At 40.2% G+C, this 22,643-nt stretch overlaps 1 protein-coding gene across 1 annotated transcript in view; it reads left to right on the top strand.

The window, feature by feature from the left end:
* Positions 1 to 8,578: 8,578 nt before the first annotated feature.
* Positions 8,579 to 22,643, top strand: part of PRKG1 (protein kinase cGMP-dependent 1) — a gene marked incomplete at both ends in the record, with an annotated part of 1,229,056 nt that continues 1,214,991 nt past the window's right edge. Inside the window, one exon of the mRNA XM_079717816.1 lies at positions 8,579 to 8,844. Coding sequence (XP_079573942.1) covers positions 8,579 to 8,844 — 266 coding nt within the window. The remainder of the gene's footprint in view (positions 8,845 to 22,643) is intronic.

Below are 22,643 nucleotides of genomic sequence, written 5' to 3'. Positions count from 1 at the left end.
TTCCCTGTGCTATACAGTAGGTCCTTATTGGTTATCTATTTTATATGTAGTAGTGTGTATATGTTAATCCCAATCTCCTAATTTATCACTTCCCCCCACGTATCCCCTTTGGTAACCATAAATTTGATTTCCAGATCTGTGAGTCTGTTTCTGTTTTGTAAATAAGTTCATTTGTATCATTTTTTTTTTTAGGGCAGTTGCTCTAACTTGTCTCTGTTTATCCTTAGTGTCTAAGGGAATGCCTGGAATCTGTAGAAAGTGAGCAAAAAATATTTGTTGAATAAATGAAACCAAGTGCATTTGCTCAGGTAATACAAACATACATTTTTAGTTTCCCATTCAAAGGAAGAATGCCAGATTTATGATATCTTTCTTAATAAAAAGATTCCTGACATAAATGGCCCTTCTCCTGCATCTTTCCTAGAATACTAATTTGACATTTATGCAAAAGGTAAATCAGTTTGTTTAGCTATGGAGGAGAGGAAGTTGTCACTCCTGATTAATAACAGTGCACTAGCATCTAATCCCCAGCAACTTGTGGCATTTCCCATCTGTTCTTAACATTACTCCATTTATGCTCTTAACATTAAAATATCCAAATGTTTTGAATGGAGACATTTTTAAAGGAAGAGTTTGTTTTTACTGACATACCCAAGCTAGAAAAATGATTTAGAAGAAAAGTACAATGACTGAAACACACACACACACACACACACACACACACACACACACACACACACACACACACTCCAGCACCACCTCATGTTACCCAAAGTATTCCTGGCAGAGTTTCTTGCTGATGATTTTAGCCACAGTCTGAGTAATGTCTGCTTGCCCGAGCATTGTAAAGTGATCTCCCTTTATTAGATGAAGTCTTGAATGAAAGGTGGCGTGGTACTGTGTCTTCGTAGTTCAATACCTTCTGTCTTTCTGCCACCTCTCTGCAAATTGTGGGTGGTTGGAAAGGATGCTGTGGGAAGGGGAGAATTCTGCTGAGCCAAAGTGTTTTTCAACACAAAAAAAAGATTCTTCATTGTAACTAATGTAATTATTTAAGATTATTATGGGACAGTTTTGAGTGTTTCTACCACCTTCTCACTCTTATTAAGGCTGCTGAAATGGAGCCCTATATAACACAGATGGGAAAAATATCATCAACACAGCACTTGGGGACATTACCTGTAAATATGGGAGTTTTAATATCTCCTGGAATACTGTAGGTTCAGTGGAACTATTTTTTTAATAAAAACAAGTTATAATATATTTTTATAATAAATGACTAGACATTTTGAGAAAATAATTTCCAAATAAATGTGTCCCCTTTGCATCAGAAATGTAAATGAACTATTGAACTAACTATGCAGTTTTGATTAGAGACCAAGAAAAATAATGAAAGTTATAACAGTTTGAGTGATTGTCAAAATATAGGGCTCCTTATGCCTGGTAATGGTTTGTTAGCTTTTTTACATGGGGACTGTTAATTTGAAATAACCTGAGTTAAGCACAGATGAATGTCTCCATCAATAAAAAGCAGTGGTGAGAATTAAGACCGGAGGTGATTTTATCATATTCTTAAAAAACGTACATATGTAATAATATTTAGCTTGTTCTTTTAAAATATCAGGACGTTCTGAGTTTTTATTTAAAATATTTAATAAAACACCAAATGCCATTTTTTTAAGGTAAGAAGAACTATAATCCTATAGCATCTATGTGAAGAAAGGGCATACTCTCTCTAAATGCAGCAGTCTTTGTCCCTTGTTACTGAGCATTTTATCACAAAATGGGACTGTTGTGTCATATTGCATTGGACTAACGGTTCTGAAAGTCAGGAAATGACAGCACTAAGTTAGGCAATAGGCTAACACACAAACCAGATATTAAATCTTTTGTGTCAAAGTTGTGTAAAAATATGTATTTATATACAATTATGCTTTTATATGAATACGCTATTTAATGAGGCATGCGCAAGTAAATGATAACAGTGAGTGGCTTCCTCCAGAAAAGGGGGTCTGTGTAGCTGGGGAACAGGGATGAGAAGGAGACCTACTTTTCATTGCATATCCTTTGTTTTTTGAATTCTATATTGTATACATCTGTTTTCTAAATTTTATAACAGTTTATAAAAAGAAGTTCCATGTAGATGAGTCCAGTGTCTCTCACTTTAAAAATCAAACCAACAAAGACCTACTATATAGCACAGGGAATTATATTCAATATCTTGTAATAACCTATAATGGAAAAGATTCTGCAAAAGAATATATGTATGTATATATATAACTGAACCACTGTGCTATACACTTGAAACTAACACAACATTATAAATCAACTATACCTCAATAAAAAAATCAAACCAAAACATCAAGTCAAATCAAATAAAAAGATAGACTCAAAGGACTTGTATTCTTTCCCACCCCCTCTTCTCAAATATTTGATTAGAACCAGAACCTGAAAGGCAATATGATATGGGGGAAATTAATTTCCATGAATGGCTATGGAAATATCCAATTAATAAGAATCCAAGATATTTAAATGTATTTCCAGAGCTGAACGTATTATAAAAAAACATACTGCTGTACAAGAGTTATTACTATTTTACAGATGAGAAAACTATAAGGCTCAGCAGAAGAAATAATTTGCCCAAGGTCACAGAGCAAGTTCACTACCCAAGGTAAACTATGGTAGCATTTCTACTCCATAAAAATTTAAACTAGTGAGTGGTTCCAATCTCTTCTAGAACCTATGGTTGGAAGGATTTACACTTCAGTCATAATAAGACACAACTTTTAAACATAAATATCTTTTATGGAAGAGAGTTTGTCATACTCAGAAGGCTATCTGTGTTGTCATCAGTGTGCTTTAAGCAATTTATAATTTATAACAACTTTTTATGTCCCCAAGTACCTATTTGAAATGTACTAAAGTAACTTCACTAAAAATGACTCTTTTGTAAAGTCAGGCTTTCTGAGAGTGGTAAAATATTTCTGGCATTTTTAATGGTCATTTTAAAATGGTAGCTGAGTAATTCATTAGTTTTATCTTGTTGTCTAACCAATTACCGCAAACTTAGAGACTTAAAGCTACACTTGCTTTTTATCTCACAGTTGTGGAGGTGAGAAGTCTGGGCATAGCATGACTGGGTCCTCTGATCAAGGTGAGATCAAGGTGTCAGCCATGCTGTACTCTCATCTGGTGCACAGGGTCCTCTTCCTCACTCTAGTGGTTGTGATAGGGGTCAGTTCCCTTCTGTTGTAGGACTGAGGTCCCCATTCCCTTGCTGGCCATCTGTCAGCAGTTATTCTCATCACCTAGGTTCCACCTGCATTCCTTGTCACACGGCCCCTCCTGTCTTTAAAGGCAGCAGTGGAGAATCTCCCTCGAGTCAAGTCCCTCTCATACTGAGAATCCCAGTCTCCAGGAAAAGCCCAGTCCCTTTCAAAGGCTCGCCTGATTAGGCCAGACGCACCCAGTAGATCTTATCTTAAAGCCAACTTTAAGATACTTTAGTAACTTTTGCAAAATGCCTTCACAGCAGCACCTTGATTAGTGTTTGAATAACTGAGAGAAGATACATATCACCAAGCGGTGAGAAGCTTGGGGGCTGTCTTTGAATCCTGCCTACACAAGTAACGAGTAGGCTGAATGTAGTATAAATATTAGCACCACCATCACCACCACACCAGTCTGTTCAGTCCCCTGATGGGCTACTTTCTCCACCAAGAATCAAAGCAGAGGATCCATTACCATTTCATTTATATTATTTAGGTAGGGTCACATTTAAATGATAACAACATCTTGTTTTCATCTCACTACATTTGAGCCTTAAAGATGCAGATGTGAGAACTGAAGATCCATAAGTCCAATTTATAGTTGGGAAAACTAAGTCTCAGGGGGATGAAACTAATTGCCTGAAGTTCCATAGCACGTGTACCTCCATGTTTCAGGTTCAAGGTTCTTAATATATGGCAGAACTTGATTTCTACAATATTTAAGTACCATCATCTCTTAGTTTTATTTTCAGAATTCCTAGGAAATAATTTTTTTCAAACCTTTAGACAGCTACCACAGAAAATTGTAAAAGGTAATGGTTTTCCAATTGCATGCAGCATGAAAAAGAACTCCATTTACACCAATAGGACCACACGGTGGAAAAACATTTATGCATGCTTTTCTGTAGGAACATATTTTACAAGAAAACATAACCTATGCTACATTAAGTAAATTCAATACATTGAAACCAGCTTTGAAGTTTAACTGAGGCAAGACTTCATTTGCTATTTTCATGTTCTGTGCGGTGGTTAACATAGATGTGGGTGTATTTCAAGACTTCAAGCTTTTATCTCACCTAAGGTATGGCCACACTTTATGGTCACTGGAATATGATTTAGGTGACAATGTTGAAGCCACATCAAGTATGATGTAGAATTAACTGAAAATGCTCCAAGTTTCTGTTAATCACAAAGTCACTGTAATCTTTATAGGACCAACCAGACTCCATCATAAATCTTTCTTTTCAGTTTTAAACTCAGCTGAAGTACACAAATGGATGTTGTCTATAAAAACAGACTGATAATTTCAAAATGTAAGTCGTAGGGAGAGCAGAATTCCATAGACTCTTTAAAGATAGTAAAGGTGAAATGGACCCAAGGTGACTCCCGTTCCCCATTTTACAAATGAGGAAAGTGAATCCCAGCTATGTTTAGGGATTTGCCTGAGAGCACACAGCTTGGGAAGTGACAGAGCTGAGAAATAAATATAGAGTTTTTGGATCCAGTCCAGTACTCTTAGTTTACTAATTGCATCCCTTGATGGAAAATGTATTGCGTGCAATTTCCCACAAATACTGTCATCTTTGTAGCCAAGAGCAGTGTTTGGATGTAAGGTATTGAAAATAGATGGCTTAAATTCCCCTCATCTGACCCATTCCAAAAAACGTAGACCCTTGTCTATATTTTCATTTCCCCAAAACTTTCTCTACACTCCTCTACTGCCATCCGTGGGACCTCACTCAGACCATCTGCACATGACTATTTTCTTCACTCTGGATCCTTATAACATGCAACAAGGTCAGTGTTGTTCCAAGCGTGGGGCAATGGGAGTGGTCCACCCACTCAACAATAAATACAACAATTGCTTGAACTTAGACCAATAATATTCTTTGGCCGGGGGGGGGGAGTATTTTGTCACTGACATTGGTGAGAACTCCTGGCATATAGTGATAATAAAAAGCAGACTGACTATTAGTCCATTTTATTATTATTATTGACTTTTTTTATATATATAGATACTGTCTTCCCATTGCTCCATGTGACACTGACCTGGATTAAAGGACAGGAATTCCCTATGAGCTACTCACATCCATATGGCTTCAAGTTCTTTAGAAAGTGTTCCTTATTAGCGGGGTGGAGGTGGAGAGGCAAAGCACCATCATAACATGTGAAGGTACATGTACTTTTGAAACTGTATATGAAATGTATAATAGATCCCAAAGTATCATAAGGAAAACAACTTTGGTAAAGAGATTGGTTGCTGAGAAGCCAGAGTCTTAGATACTTATCTGAGCTTATATGGGATTTTAAATTTAGTGTGTTCTCATCAACAAAGAACTTCTAGTTTTGCTTGTCACTGGGCTCATAGAGAAGTGGACATTATAATGTATTTCAGGTAGAAGCAGTATGCAAGGGGATTAAGACAGTCTGGGTCAAATCTGGACACTGTGGCCATGGGCAAATTAATCTGGCTGAGTTTCTCCATCTATAAAATGAGAATAAATAATAGTACCTACCTTACAGAGTCATCTTGGGGATAAAACCATCTAGTCACATAAAGGGTTTAGCCCTGTGCTGGTGCATATTAAACACCCAATGGATATGTACCATCACTGTCATTATCCAGTAGCTAAAAGATTTTTAAATTTGTCATTTTAAAAAATGTTTTATTCTGACACAAAATTCTGTATGTTTTCTTTATTTCGTTCAAACATGGAACATGAAAACTCTCGCACAGGTATTTAAGGACCTAACCTCACTTCCCTGTGATTAAGATATTTATTTAGCAAATATCTCCAAGGGCACTAGATGGCGACCTTCTCCTTTAAGAAAAAAAAAAAAATCTAAGGTTTCATTAACACTTTTTGCTTTGACAGTTGAAACTTTCTGCTACAGATTTAAAAGCAAAGAACAAAGGGTAAAGTCACATCTTTGAACACTAGAGTCTCAGAATCATGGAATTTCTAGATTTTCAGGCTTCAAGCTAGGAGCAGCATGGCCTGGGGAATCCTGGCTTCAAACTTTTGCCCTTGGGTGATCTTGGACTTCACCTTTCAAGATTTCATTTTCCTCCTTTATAATATGAAGTGGTTGGGTTAGATCATCTTCAAAGTTGCTTACAGATTTAAAATGCTATGATTTTTAATAAATCAATGTATACTCTTCTACCAGTCTGTATTTTCTCAAGCGTTCCTGTGCTCTAAGTATTTCCTAAGCCAATGGGCACGATTTAAGGTCACCAGGTGTCAACATTACCTAAGTTAAAACCGATTTATTAAAAAAATAAGATTAATTTTGGAAGATAGGGGTGAATTTAGGGTTTTGAGATGTGTGTGAAATATTGGTCTAAAGGTTTCTTTTTTTAATAAGCAAGATAAATATCTGAATATCTGCATTTAAGATTAGTTAAGCCTTTAAAATAACCTGTCCATTTAAGAATCATTTAAAAACTATTTCTATATCTCCCATAAATAAAATTGAACCTATGCCTAGATATTTGAAGGTGATAAAATTTTTTTCTAATGTATTTTTAATTGCCAATTATTTTGAGTGTTTCTAAAAGGATTATAGCCCATCGTTTATAGATAGAAGCAATAAAATAGTAACTATCAACAAGACAGAGAACTCCTTCTCAAACATGAGTAGATGAAGCCAGTCTTGAGCATCTGGTGTGATTAAAAATTCAGATGTGGCTTAAAATGTTTTTAATTTAAAATAATCAGATGAGTAGAACTAACAGTAAATAATAAAGAAATCTTCAGAATAAAATATATTTTAGGGTTTATTTATAAATGAAAGTATACACCTGCTTTTTCCTTTACTGAGGTGTTTCAGACAAGGTAGAAAGATTTGTTTTTAATAAGTAGCCAGTGGATTGTACATTGATCTTTCTTTTTAAGGAAAATTACTATTTCTACAAAAACCCTTTGGTATCTTAGTTTGTATCCATTTTTTTTTTTTTTTTTGCCTTTAAAAAAGCCATGTTAATTTGTGGATCATTACCTGAGGAAATGCTCCTCCCATCTACCCAGACAAACTCTTAAACAGTGATTTATGTTATGAAAAATGCTCCCTGTGACATATATATATACAAAAAATAAAGTATAGGAAATAGCAAATACTCCGGGTTCAAATGAGTATAAAAATCCCTTTAGCAGAGACTGTGGTGATGCATGCACAGGTGAGGGAGAAATGCAGATAACAGAAGCTATTTTTCCCTAAAACAGGAGCTGGTAGGGTGAGCCAGCAGTTTAGCACTGGTAGCCCTCAATTCGCAACCATATAAGATGGTATGGTGATATAATTTGGATGCTCAATATACAAATTTTAACTGTAGCAGATGAAATAGAATCCAAACTCTAAGAAGTTTACGATGGATGCATGGACCTTTTTTTCTTTTCGGTAAACATTGGCTCATTACCCTATGAGTAATTCATCCAACTTACCCACCAACAATTTTAGTTTACTATTTCCACTAAAATTTTATGCTGAAAACACCTGGAACTGCGGGTGCTCTGTCATTCTTATTACTTGGGGTCACAACCACAGAACTTCCCAGGTAGAAACACACACACACCCCCTTATCATCCAGAGCAGAAGTAAAAGGTGAAAACAAAGATGAATTCACGCAGGTTATTGTCTAAAGGCAGTTTAATATTTATGAAATGTCACACACACACACACACAAACGCACGCACACACACCACAAAGTCTTTAGGCTCCAGTTACAAGCGCTGCGTCATCTGCCAGATCACATGGTAATTGTTGCTATTTCAAGGATCAAGTGGCATAAAGCTCTCCCCTCCACCTCCACCCCACCCCTTTCCTTTGGCACCATACAGCGTGCAAGAGTGATTATTATGTGATGAGGTGAGACCAGGCTCACTGGTCTAACCCTCCCAGCTAGAAAGCAGGCTCTCGGTGGGGTGGCGCGCGCGCCGTGTTCTCACGAAGTGATTGGGAAAGGGGGACGGGGGAGGGGGTCTCAGGGGAGGAAGGGCAGCTCTAATTGGTTTCTCAATGAAAGACAATCACCTATTCCCCGGAGAGACTGGCGATTAGCACTCTGCCTCTCCTCTCCTTCGCCTTTAGACTTCTCATCCTCCCCTCGGTGCTTTTAGTCCCTTCAGCAGAAGCGGATCGAAGAAAAGCGGCTTCTCGCGCCGCGCTAGGAGCAGCACCGCTGCGCTCGAGTACTTCGCGCCCGTTCACTCGCTCACTCCGCGCTCGCCTCGCCCGGCTGTCGTCCCAGCCGCCGCCGCCGCCGCCGCCGCCCGAGACAAAGTTTCGCGGAGGGGCTCAGGGAAAACATGAGCGAGCTAGAGGAAGACTTTGCCAAGATTCTCATGCTCAAGGAAGAGAGGATCAAAGAGCTGGAGAAGCGGCTGTCAGAGAAGGAGGAAGAAATCCAGGAGCTGAAGAGGAAGCTCCATAAGTGCCAGTCGGTGCTGCCCGTGCCCTCGACCCACATCGGCCCCCGGACCACCCGGGCACAGGGCATCTCGGCCGAGCCGCAGACGTACAGGTCCTTCCACGACCTCCGACAGGCATTCCGGAAGTTCACCAAATCCGAAAGGTAGGCGCCGGGGCTCGGCGCGGAGGGCCGGAGCGGGGCCACCCCTCGCGGCGGGCGGGCCGGGTGGCCGTCCTGGCGGCGGCTCGGGGGGCTGGGGGCTCCCGGCAGCGGCGGCTCGGGGGCTGCTCGACGCAGGGCGCCCCTAGTTCTCCGCAGCGCGCCGAGTGGGGGCCGGCCCTCGCGGGCCGGGAATGGGAAGTGTTTATTTTTATTTCTGCCCATCACGTGCTGTGCTTGTCTCCGCCGGGCTGGGAAAGGCGAGCTCCTCGGGGAGACGCGCCCCTGTGGCGGGGTGAGGTGGGGTGGGAAGAAGGAGCGTGGAAAGTTTTGTCGCGCTCGCTAACTTGGCCGCTCCGCACGCGGCTGCAGTCGCGCGGTCTTCCCTTCGCGCACCCCTGGTGGTGGGGGGCGCCCGCGGAGGACAGAACCCGGCCCATCCCGGGGCCCGGAAAGTTTCCCGGAGCTGACCCCCAAACCCAGGCCACAGGGCATGCTCAGTGCGCCGCTGGAGCCTCTTGGGAGCGGCGACGGGAGGATGGACAGGGTTGGGTTCAATTTAGGGACTGAACTCGCTAAGAGCCCAAGCCTCGCTGGGAAGGCGCAGAGTGGGTGGGGGGAGGGAGGCGGGACTGGGGTGCGTCTCCGCGGCTGGAATCAGCCTCTGAGGGTCACTTTCCAGGCAGCAAGCGATGTCAGCAGGAGATTGTAAAGAAACCCCACTTTCTGGATGTTCTTTTGCTCAGTTTGTGTCCCCTCCAGAAGCGCCACATCTTGGGCTGCCCAGGGCTTGGAGGCGGTTCGGTGACCTTGCACCTGAAGCAGGGTTGGGGCTACTGGTCAGCCCTGTCCCAGGGTGGATAATGCCCCCTCCTTGTTTGTCTTCCTTCTGAGTCTCTCCCTGGAAAAGCTGGGATGAAGAGGGAGGGGAGCTATTTCTCTGGACGCTTCCAGGCTCCTTCCTTTCCTTCTCCCAGCACGTTGAGAGCCAAGTCCTGACAGTTCAAAGTTGTTGTCGCTCTTTCGTGGTGTGCAGAGGAGGCCGGGCGATTTTGGCCACAAGTAGGAAGCTTTTGCTCTCCACTGGCCGCCTTCACCGGAGAAGGCTGATCGATTGGCTGCAGCATTAAAGCGCCTCTGGACATTAGGGAGAGGAAGTGCAGACTCCAAAGCCCATTACTGGCTTTTAGTCTCTGGAAGTGCACGGCCCAAAGTGCATTTCTCAGGATATTGAATATTCCATTAGGCGTGCCTTCATGCCCACCTACCTCTTACCCCTTCCCTGTTGTTAGATCACTTGGCGTCTGAGTTTGGGGCCCTCAGGGGACCCCTACATAAGTCCTTCCCGCTAAGCTCTCTGACTTTGAGGCCAGTACTTCTAAAGAGCATGTCCTCTTGTATGTCTCCATCCAGGCCAGTTGCAGGGCTCTGGATGTCCCCCACTCCTCCGCTGCACCCCTTCCTTGTCTGTTTCAGTTGTGTACTGATTACAGTGTTTGCGTGTGGGAGTTGGGGAGAGGGGAGCAAAGGAGTCTGGGTAGGAGTTGAGAACTGTTAGAAAAGGGCCAGGAGCTGGGAGTGGGTTGAGGGAGAAAAACAGGAATCAGGCAGAAAGGATTCACCTTGGGAACTGCAGGCCCACTCTGAACCAGCGTCTCGAGGGACAGCTTTCAGATTTCCTGAGCGATGCTCCACATATAAAATGACACCGTGCACATAGCACCTTTTGGCCCAGGCTGCCTTGGAAGTCCTTATCAAATGGAACAATGGCATTCTTACTTCTCTCAGGCCAAGACTGCAATCAGAGCTAACATTTGGCCTTGCCCTTGGTTGGGAAGCTGCTGTGTCTTGCCTCAGCTGAGCTGCGCATTCCTCGGCCGCTGCCCTGCCCCGCTCTCAGCAGCTGGAATCAATCTGCCCACCTCCTGAAGAAGCCACTTCATCAGCGGTCACCAGGCAGCTGTTCGCCTCCTAGGGCTGACCGGCTGGGGCTTTATCGCATTTTTGAAATTTCAGATCTCTGTGTCTGGACTGTGCCCCTCAGAGAGTAACCAGCACCACCTCGTAGCAAAGAGGAGATTTCACCGGGGTCTAGAGAGGACAGGAGAGGAAACTCCCAGAGTCCACTCTCATTCAGGAGCTAGCTCTCAGAGGCACTTTTATTTTCCTTGATAAGAAATCTCTCTAGGAATGAGAGGCGTTTTTGTGTGTACTGAGAGGAAATGGCTGATCTTTCAAACGTACACATCATCTTCCTTTTTTTTTTATCCGCCCCCCACCCCCACCCCACGCACACACTCCCGACGTTTTCGGGTTAGGGGTAGGAACATTCATCAAAAGAGTGGATCATGCGCACTAGCGGTCGGTCGGGCGTGTATTTGTGTCTGCAACAGCTAGCTGAAGTGCTTTTCCACTTCCTCTGTGCTCTGATTTACGCTGGGACTGAGTGTAAACTTTTACCCACTCAGCACTTAGCTTTATACTTTCAGATGGAAGCGTGGAGTGTATTTTCAGCAAGCTGACTCATTAGAGTTTAAAGAATTTTGACAGATATAATATATGGACATAGTAACCTCTGGAATTAGGTACTCATCCTAGCATTTAAAGAGACAGTACTAACTTAATTATCATTGGTGAGACACCTTACTTTGGCCAAGAAAAGAAATAATTTAAAAAGTATATCTGGGATACAACATTTAACAGCAAACAAGATGCTTTCAAAATAAAAATGTATTTGCTAATTTTCAGATATTTGGATTTGGGGAGTAGACATTCCATCAGCTTGTGCATCCTTTGTTAAAAGTTGTGCCATCCTGATGCACTTACTGGAGCTGAAGGAGACTGCTTTATCACAAGCCTAATGTTCAATTGCAATTGCTGTAGGATTTAGTGATAGCTATTCATGCTATGGGTTTGTTTCAAACTTTACTAGGACACCCAGTTTTTATACTAACAAGAAAAGAAACATATTTTGAAAGTGTAGGAATTGTTTGGTGGGCAGAATGATAAAAGAACTTTTGCCTGTAACCACTGTTTTAGAAAATGATTGCAATCTGAAATATTTACATAATCGGTGGTAAAAATATCTTCAGCAGTTATTGCAGTGGAAGGAAATGGGAGAATTCACCGACTATTGTAATCAAGTCAGTCCAATTAGCCAGATTTCCATGTGTCCACAGAGGGTATAATGCACAATCTCCATTAAGAATGATCTAAGTATCTAAGGAATGCTTAGATGAAAATTATACTAGGGAAAGGGAAGATCTGAGCTCACAGCATAAGTATCAAGTGTACAGTATGATGATCATGTTTAAAAAGAAAACATCCGACTTATTGCAGTCCTCATTTTCAGACCCCTTAGAAATGCCCAGTAGAGATCAAGTGATAATCACTGAAAACTGTAGGCTGTTTTGGATGACGATGATGATACTTTACAATTATATCTAACTTTCTGCCAAATAACTGAGTATTTCACATGGTTTGCTGTGAACTTCTGATTCCCTGCATGCATATATTCCACATCAAGAATTACCTAATATCCTAATTCTCCCCCTTAACTTTTTATACACACCTAAATTCCTTATTTTGACCACCCAGTTAGCTCAGAAGACTGCATACAGTTGTCATTTTTTAAAATTAGCTTAAGCAAAGGCTGGAATCAATATTAATCTGTTACAGGAATAATATATTGTATTCCAAGCCACTTGAGCTATTCCTGTCACAAATCCCTTGATTCTTGATGATGTAAATTCATCCTTTGGAATTTGTACCTTCTTCCACTGGGACATGGATGCTTTGGAATGGATGCCCCAGAAAACTCTTTGCCTTTTGCATCTCTGATTCATTTCAGCTGGTTTAACCTTCAGACTAAATCAAGGGATTTGGCCTAATTTTGATATAAGCAACTTCAGTGAAATGAGCGGGTACCGGTGGAATTCTGGGCCCAGCTTATTAATTGTTCACATAGAAAATACACAATGCTTTAAACTAGCGATGCTAAGAATAATAAAGATAGCTAATCTTAGTGATGTTAACACAGTGCTAAGCTCTTTACTTTCAGTAGCTCATTGTTTTCTACCAGTGGTCCTAGATCACATATATACTTTTCACGTGAGGACTCTGAGGCTTGAAGAAGTTAATTCACTTACCTAAGATCTCACAGCTAGGAAATACCAGACATGTTTGAAACCCCAATCTTGCAGTTTTTAGAGCCCCAGTTCTCAGCAGTTATAATCTATAGCCTTGGAATCTGGCCAGTTCCATCTTACTAACTGGTGAATCCTTCCATATAGGAGGAAAAGAACCTGCCCTAAATTAGAATAGGATTTTTTTTTTTTTTGAGAAGTCTTAGAGCCAGCACGAAACTGACCTTATGAAAAAGCGACCGATGAGCCCTTGTATCCAGCACGTACGCCTTGGGCGTGCTGTGCCAGGCCAGAATTTCCTCAGGCCGTCCTGCTCTGGGAATTGTCATTTCCTAATCATTCCCTCTTCTTCCTTCCTCACTCAACTTCTCTAGCTCAGTGTCATGTCATAGGTGGCGCTGATGAATAGTGCAGTCAGGAAGGATGTGAAAAGGATCTTGGTTGCTGCCTTTGGATATCATTCACTCTACCCTTTGCCTTTTGCCTTACAGACCCCTCCTGCTGATTCCTTCATCCCTACCAATCCTTCCATCCAAAGGAATTTATTACTCCCTGACAATATACCAATATGTTAACCAATTATCCTTTCTGGATTAACATGGTAATGTTTTAGCAGGAGCTTCTGGGAGAGGACCTTCGTTTAGTTTACTCAGAGGAGTAATATTTATGATGAGAGTTGAAAGGGAGAAAAGCTGAGGAGGTGAGGGGAGAATTCTTAGGCAGGCTGCTTGTCAAGATTCTTGTGTCTTGCCGCGTGTAATTTGAAGAGGACAGGTTCCGAGCATAAGCACCTCACACCTACATTCAGTCAAAGAGGTACAGGAGGTAGATAGTACTCTGGTTTTAGTGATGAGAAAACTGAGCCAATCATTACTGAAGCGCCTTTTAAAAGATCTCGGAAATGGGACCAGAAAGACAATATAGGTTTCTTAATTTTGCATCAGTACCGGAGTTGGTGAATTGATATCTCCAAGTTATTATCTATTTATACTTATTATTTAAGACATATCCACTTTGCTTTGGTGTTGGTTTGGGCTCTGAGATCAAGTACATTTTCCAGATATATTTGTAATACACCAGGAGTTCTTGTTCCATCTGAATCCTTGATACATGTATAGGTTGCAAGTTTTCATTTAATCATGTGTTCATTAGAGATTTGACTGACCCTCATGAAAATATTTCTAAAAGACCTGAAAAAGCAAAAGATGGTCTATCTTTTTCCTCTTTCCTTACTAAGTGGCTGTTGCCCAGTGCCCCTTCCCCACACTGTGTAGGAGATGCTGAGAGTGCATTCAAACCCTTTCTTTTGATAAGATTTTCAGGTGATTTCATAGTTGTTCTGAGTAGGAATAATTATTTTCATTTGCCACTGAGAATTTGCTTATCAGAGTTCAGGACCCTATGTTATCTCAGATTCTTGTAGCTCTTGGAAGTTACTGTGAGTTCTGAGATAAACCAGGGATAGCATATCCTGTTTCACAAAAGTGAAAGCTCAGAAGTTTGGAAATTGTCAAAAATGACTACTAGCTTTGTGAGTGTCCTGTGCTGTTGGATCCCCGAAGAGAAAAGGGGCTATATGTATATGTTTATGTGTATGAGTATTGTGTATGTATGTGAGTATGTACATATATGTATACACACACACACAAATTGCCTATTTATTCAGTTTATGATTTTATATTTCTTATGGTAGTTATTATTCTGAAACTCCTCTAGTTTGGCCCAATCAATTTCTTGGGGAAAGGAGAATTTAGTTCTTGGGCTATTATCATGAAATAGATGAGAGCATCTTGCAGCTTGTCAAATGCTTGTGCTTGGTCTTAAGACACACAGTCCAATACTGTCTCCCAGAGCAGGGTACTAGAACCAATCTCTGTTGCTTTTTATCGAAGTACTTACTACCTCCTGCTTTTACCCAGTGATGATTTTTTTACCTTCTTTTTCTTTGTTCTTGGATCTGCCTGTGTTGTGCATCTCTCTTTTGGGTCCCTGGTTCCTCTCTTCTAGCTTGACATCTGGAACTCCTGCCAGATCTCTCATTTGCAAAACTCATACAACCTCAAACGTAGAACAGAGGTCTTGTTCAGAACAGTACTCTAACCTTTTAAAATCTTTCATGTCTTCAGATATTTCAGATTTTTAAGATATTGTACAATTTGAATTTCCTAAAGTTTTAAAAATAATTGCTCATATCGAAAATATACAATGCTTTAAAATATTTCTCAATGAAAAATAGATATTTCCAGAAAATATGTATCTTTGAAATGGATTTGTTTCATTATATAAAGGCTGATAGAACTAATCTCTTTATTATTGTTCTGAACAACAGATTTCCTTTAAAAAAAAACTCTTAACCTTACTCTGTGCTGCTCCCTAAACATTGTTGGTGGATCGCAGACTTCAGTGTACGTTATGTTGCTTTTATTTTAGACATTTTCATATTTTTTTTATGTGGGCATATAATAGAAACCCATGCTACCTTAGAAAATAGTGGAGTTTTAAATTCAATCAATATAAAGTTTATATTAGCTAGAAAGTTGTAAAATACTTTCTATAATTTGTCCTATCCAATGTGTTGGCTGTGTGGTTAACCTTTTTTTTAGTGCACGTTGATTTGACATATTCTTAGTATATGTGCTGCCGAAGCGAGCACGATTTGACATATTCTTGGAAATTAGTCCTAAACAGTCAACATGTTGATACTAGGAGTTGATTTGGGTTGATTTTATTACGTGGATGAGCATGCTGATAGCACTTTGGTGTGTAAGGGGAAAACATGCTGATTTCATCTGAGTGTTTATTTAATAAATGAATTTGCCTTAATCAGACAAATCCAGTAAGACATCTGCTGTAATTACCTTGATAGGGCTTAGTTTGAATTTTTTTTTTACTTGTGATAAAGATTATACAAGTACATTTCTTAAATTACGTTCTCTGACTTGTTGCTAATTCAAACTGCTCCTCCTTTATATATCAATTTAGAGAGGGCTTCAAAATGTGTTTTAAATCCTCAGATGTGTCTTTATTTGAGCACTTTGACCTCAAATGCTGCAAAAATGCTACTGACAAACCTTATAGGGAATCGTAAAAGCACTTGTATATTTGCCTCTTACAAATACTTGCAGGTCTGTTTGTTCAACTGTATCGCCTGATGAGCAAATCCAAAGCCTTTGAGTAAATGTTAGTATTTTTCTTGATGACTTTCATTGCCCTCATGGTGTGGGTAATGTTAATTTCATGTCTCACACGACCACCAAGGAACTTCACTACATATGTTAAAAATTCTCAAAATAGAAAATTCTTTTATATGTTAGGCTGTAAACCCCTGGGTAGAAACCAGGTCTGTTTATAGTAAAAATTCCAACCCTATACAACCCTCAGCTTACCATACATTTCTCTTCCCACGTGCTAATTTTCAGAGGCAGGGTAAGAACAGCACACATCTAGAATGTATTAAAAACAAACAAATTAAAAAAAAAACCCACCCTGAAACCTTCTAGAGGATAGAACCAATTCATATTCAATTCAGTCTTCTCTCAGAGAATAAGTTCACTCTAAAATATTCAGGATGAAATTTCATGTCTTACTTCAGCAGATTTCAGCTGTGGTGTCATGGCGCAAAGTGGTGTGTGTTTGATTAGTTGTAAGGTTAAAATGAGTAAATAATAGGTTAAAAATCAAACTTCATGAATTATTTGCTTCTTAGGAAACAAGGTTGAGTGCATTCACAGGCACCTCCCTAGGGATGGTTTTTGACTTGCATTCCGATTGGCTTCCCCGACTGGGAGGATGACAAATATATGGCAGGAAATTGCACAGAACCCACAGTCGGTCTTTTCACAAGAGTGTGTTGCACGTGAGAACATCATCCATCCCGTGAGTCACTGCAGAAAAAAATGTTTGAGAACTTCTGATCTGAACTATGACTCTAAAATATCAAAATCTTGATGCTGTGACACTTAAAGCTACTTATCTATAAATAATCGTTGTTAGATTTACTGTACTTAGCATGTATACGTCAGAGCCCCATTTCCCAAAGTGTGATGTTCATATACTGGTGGCATCAGGGATGCTTCTAGGTGGCACACAAGTTCATTTATTTTATATTAACAGTAAGGGATTTTAATGTACTGAGGGAAAAGATGTAACAATCACATTAAATCTATACCATGTGGCTGCTGTTGCTTAGAATAATGCTTCATTTTAAGGGTTCATAGATTTTAAAGGAAAATATAGAAAAATACAGATTGTGAATAACATAGATATAAATAACACAAAAGAGGGAAAGAAGTTTTTTTTTTTGCGGTAGGTGGGCCTCTCACTGTTGTGGCCTCTCCCGTTGCGGAGCACAGGCTCGGACGCGCAAGCTCAGCGGCCATGGCCCACGGGCCCACGGGCCCAGCCGCTCCGCGGCATGTGGGATCTTCCCGGACCGGGGCACGAACCCACGCGTCCCCTGCATCGGTAGGCGGACTCTCAACCACTGCGCCACCAGGGCAGCCCCGGAAAGAAGGTTTTAAAGTCATTTTCAACAAGGAACGAAACAGATTGTTTCCATCCTCATCTCCTCCATGTTGTGGAAGATTCTGGCTAATCGAGTTCTCACTATACCTGTCTTTGGGTGACTCCTTGGATGGCTGTCAGTAAGTTTCTCCACAGGAATTGGAGTGGGGACATAGAGTTAGATGGAAAAGGTGGTTTTTATAAAATACACTCTTGTTCTGATGGTAAATCAGTCTGGTTAAGAATTACTCAATTTAATATATCATCAGAGAAATGTGTGATTTACCCCCAGATTTATGAATTCCTTTGCCATGCCACAGCAGGGCCCATAGGTGAAGGGGACAGTTGGGAAGTAATGAAGGGGTGCCAGGCCTCTGGTCTCCATCCAGCCTGGGGTTGCTGGGCAGCTCTCTCTTTCCAGAGTGTGTCCCCAGGGCTCCTCCTTGGACCCTGAGAGTCAGTATCTGTGGCTGTGTGGCATCTTGTAGCCAGAAATACAGGATGCTTCCTTTCTTTCTTTCTCTGTAAAAGTACAATTTGGAAAAAGTTTGGAAGGCAAAGTCTTTCATAAAATGCACATATATTTTCCTATAATCTGTATTCCCTTTACTTGTAGGAAACTAGATTAATCTAAAAGATAGATATTTGTTTAAGAAGTATTATTGTTGGGCTTCCCTGATGGCGCAGTGGTTGAGAGTCCGCCTGCTGATGCAGGGGACGCGGGTTCGTGCCCCGGTCTGGGAGGATCCCAACATGCCACGGAGCGGCTGGGCCTCTGAACCATGGCCACTGAGCCTGAGCTACCGGAGCCTTTGCTCTGCGACGGGAGGGGCCACAGTGGTGAGGGGCCTGCGTACTGACAAAAAAAAAAAAAAAAAAAGTATTATTGTTAAAAGAATGGTTTTGGGGAAAAATGAGAAAAATATAAGGAGAAAGGAGGGAATATATTACAGGAGGAGGAGGAATTGGCAACAATCCGTTCTTCTTTCAGAATATAGTGCTGGTTGTCTCCCTACCTACTTAAGAAAGGGACTCATTAAGGTTTGTTTATAGGTACCCTCCAAAAGGTAGGGGGAAAAGGAAGGTGGAGGGAGAGGAAGGGAGGAAGGGAGGGAGGGAGGGAGGGAGGGAGGGAGGGAGGAAAAGACAGCAAGCAAGAAGATTCCAAAAATTACCACAAGATGGCAGCAGGAGTATAATATTTAGCAATTGTACAACTAGTAGTTTGGAATGCCCTTTAGTTGAATATTAAAATATATTCTTAAACATATAACTTTCTTTTTTTATTGAAGTAAAATTGATTCACAATATTATATTAGTACAGCATGGTGATTCAATATTTTTAGAGACTGTACTCTGTTTAAAGTGATTGTAAAATATTGGCTATATTCCCTGTGCTGTACAATATTTCCTTGTAGCTTTTATACATAGTAGTTTGTGCCTCTTAATCCCCTACCCCTATCTTGCCCCCCGCCTCCCTCTCCCCACTGGTAACCAGTAATTTGATTTCTCTATCTGTGTGTCTGTTTCTGTTTTGTTATATTCGTTCGTTTGCTTTATTTTTTTTAGCTTCCACATATAAATGAAAACATTCTTTTTTTTAATTAATTTTATTTATTATTATTTTTGCTGCGTTGGGTCTTTGTTTCTCTGCGAGGGCTTTCTCTAGTTGTGGCAAGCGGGGGCACTCTTCATCGCGGTGTGCATGCCTCTCACTATCGCGGCCTCTCTTGTTGCGGAGCACAGGCTCCAGACGCGCAGGCTCAGTAGTTGTGGCTCACGGGCCTAGTTGCTCCACGGCATGTGGGATCCTCCCAGACCAGGGCTTGAACCCGTGTCCCCTGCATTAGCAGGCAGATTGTCAACCACTGCGCCACCAGGGAAGCCCAAACATAACTTTCTTAATATGAGGATTCAAGTGTTTGGAAAGTGTATCATTGAATACATATAGTATTATAGTTTTCCAATTAGTAGTGATTTGGGGGAATGTGCTTAAAAAGCCATGGTGCAGTGTTCTTCTTTAGTGTTTGGTCTAAACCAAAAGAGAAACCAATAGTGCAGTTTGCATAGAGAGCTCTTTTACATTGATATTGGTCTGAGGGAGATTCCTAAAACCCCTGTGAGGAAACCTCTGGACTCATATTTGGCAGAGAAAAGAAAACTGAGAGAAAGAATGGAAAATTAATAGTAGTAAAAAAATATATGTGTGAGAAGATAAAGGGAATGGTTTCCTACACACTTCTGTCTCCCCCCATAACGAACTAAAAGACAATTATTATAAGAAAAAATCAGCTATTAGACGAAACTTCTAATAGCTTCTAATAGGTTGTTTGATCTCCTTGATAACTCTGTGATTCTAGAACATAATTAGGTAAATCTTAACATGGCCTGTTGCAGTCTGGGGTCCTTTTTAGAAAAAAATTTAATACTCTCCAGTTAATATGATTATTTACATACATTAAATAATTTTTTAAGAGAAAAGCCAAATGTTTTATGGGATGCCCTAAATATAAACTGCCTTTCAATTCTAGGGTAAAAAGAAATGAGTGTAGTCTGAACTACCACAAAGGGATAGATTGTGTATCGTACTTAATGGACTGCAAGTTTTTGAATCAATATTCCCTTGGAAAGTGCCATTCAGTCTTCCTGTAAAAGGCTATTTCATTCAGTCTGTGACCCCTCTCATGTGAGAGCCCCCAGGGGACTGGAAGTGAAGTAGTCTTGCTGATGACAGCATTTGTGATTTAACACTGAGGAGAAATGTACTTATTTTGGTCTGTCCCAGTAACCAAGGGTCAGTGCCAAAATGAAGTTGTACTGTGCATAAAAAAGAATTCACGTGTGATCACATGGCCTCTTTCATGGGTTTCTTTGCTCAGATATTATGTTATATTGTACTTAGATAAACAAGCAATAGGGGAAATAGAGAATATTTAGCACAGCACAATTTGATACCCTATTTGACAATAAGCTGCCTTTGTAAAAAGTGTTTCAAAACTCTGAAATATGTTTATTTGAAGCTGTCCGTATACAAATCTGCTCTTTGGGGCAGTCATATTTTTCCTAGGATAGGAAAAAAAATGTTAAACAGTCAATGACTGCAAGAAAGGACCAAGGGTAGATCAAATGTAGGGTGTGCTTTCTGTTGTCTGTAGGGCTAAAAAAACAAGGAAATCTAGTCACTATTAGACACGGTGAAGCAAGAGGTAAGTAGCAATACATTTTGTTTTTTTCTGGTTTGTTATCAAGGCAAGGCAAATTTCTGAAGTGTGGAAGCAGGGTTGGAAACATACTGCCTTGAAATCCTCTGGTTATCTAGCCTCTCCAGGGTATTACCAGGGATGTCCACACAGGATGAGACAGGCCTTGGACTCACTGAGCTTCTTGCTATTAGAGCAATTTTTAAAAAAATATTTCTTTATAATTTTATTATTTATTTTGGCTGCGCTGGGTCTTAGTTGCAGCACACGGGATCTTCATTGGGGCGTGCAGGCTTTTAGTTGTGGCATGCATGCAGGGTCTAGTTCCCCGACCAGGGATCGAACCTGGGCCCCCTGCATTGGGCGCATGGAGTCTTACCCACTGGACCACCAGGGAAGTCCCTATAGCAATTTTTTAAAAAGTTTCTTTTGTGTGGCTCTGCACCCATAATCACCATGTTAAAATCTGGACATGCTTCTTGATATTTCAGATTTGCTTATTTTAAGCTTTCCTTGGACTATGACTACTCCCTTGGTTGTTTTAATTGGCAAAGCAATGCATGCCGGTTGTCAGAAAATAAAAAGATGTACAAAATTTGGTCTTCTCCTCTCAGTTTTTCCCACCTATCCTTCAGCAGGCAGCCAATGTTAAGTTTTCTGTATGCTTATGCAAACTTTTTTATATAGAGAACTTCTCTGCTCATTTGGAGTTTCTAGTTTGTTGTTTGTTTTTCTACCTGAAGTAGAATCATCCCGTAACAGTCCTCAACAACCTGCTTTTTTTTTTTTCCTTAACTATAGCTCCTTTCTTTCCAGATTAGTCCGTATTGGTCTAATAACCGTGTACTGTGCTATTGTATCCATGTACTTCAGCTTATTAATAGTGATAGTTGTTTGTTTGTTTTTTGTAAGCATAAACCACACAGCAGCTAACATTCTTGTACACATTTTCTCATATGTCTTTAATTTATATATGGGATAAATTCCAAACAGTGAGAGTGGTAGGTCAAAAACGTTGCTAATTTTCAGTGTGACGTTTTTAGTTTGTGACTATGCATAAACTTTCTGTATCAGATAAATGATCTCTAGCCTTTTCAATTAAAAATAAAAGGCATGTGAGTGGCATTTACAAAATCAATTTTCTACATTAAAGACAGACAGAATTTTTAAAAAATCAAACATACAACTATAGCAGAAACATACGGAAAGTTATTTCTTTTTTACACTTGAGTTGCATTCATGAGAACACTCTTTTTTGAAGTAATGTTGACATGCCCTTTTACTTTTCAGATTTATAAAGTCCATATTGTGTTTTGGCTTGATTTTTTTTAAGTTGAATAAACTTTTGAATTCCTACAATGTGATATTGAAAGTAAGGATAAAATTGTTCGTATATACTGCTCTTAAATAGCTAAAGTCCATCATCAAGAATCACAGTGGTTTGTGTGGTTTTTTTTTTTTCCATCAAAATACATTTTTGATACTTTAAAGATTCTGGGGAAGTTGTTCCCACTTGGGAAAATAACAAATTCCAAATCTCTCAGCTACATTTTTTTAAAAGGCCAGTGGGAAGATTTGGACATATATGGTATTGGAAATACTCAGTGGAGCTTTCTTTTTATAGGATGGCAACTTCTGGGAGAGTTTTCTTTCCTTTTTTTGATCATTGTTATGGTATTGAACTAGATTTACTGAAAGGTAATTTTGCAAACATTTATTTCGATTAGAATTCAGTCATATCACATATAATCAATCATGAGGTTGAAGCCAAAAAGTGAAACTGATTTTGGAGAGTAAGAGGAGTAATCTGAGAGATTTTAGCCCAGTCTTATAGAGAAATGACCTGAAACTGTCATGATGATTAAAACAATGGGCTGTGGAGCCACAGGTCTGAGGTTGACCTCTGACTCTTCCTGCACATATGGCTGTGTGATTTTTTTTGATTAATATGACT

The sequence above is a fragment of the Hyperoodon ampullatus genome (genome assembly GCF_949752795.1).
Source record: "Hyperoodon ampullatus genome assembly, chromosome: 1".
Classification (NCBI taxonomy): Eukaryota; Metazoa; Chordata; class Mammalia; order Artiodactyla; family Ziphiidae; genus Hyperoodon; species Hyperoodon ampullatus.
Note: the sequence above shows the minus strand (reverse complement) of the source record. Positions and strands in the feature narration are given on the sequence as shown.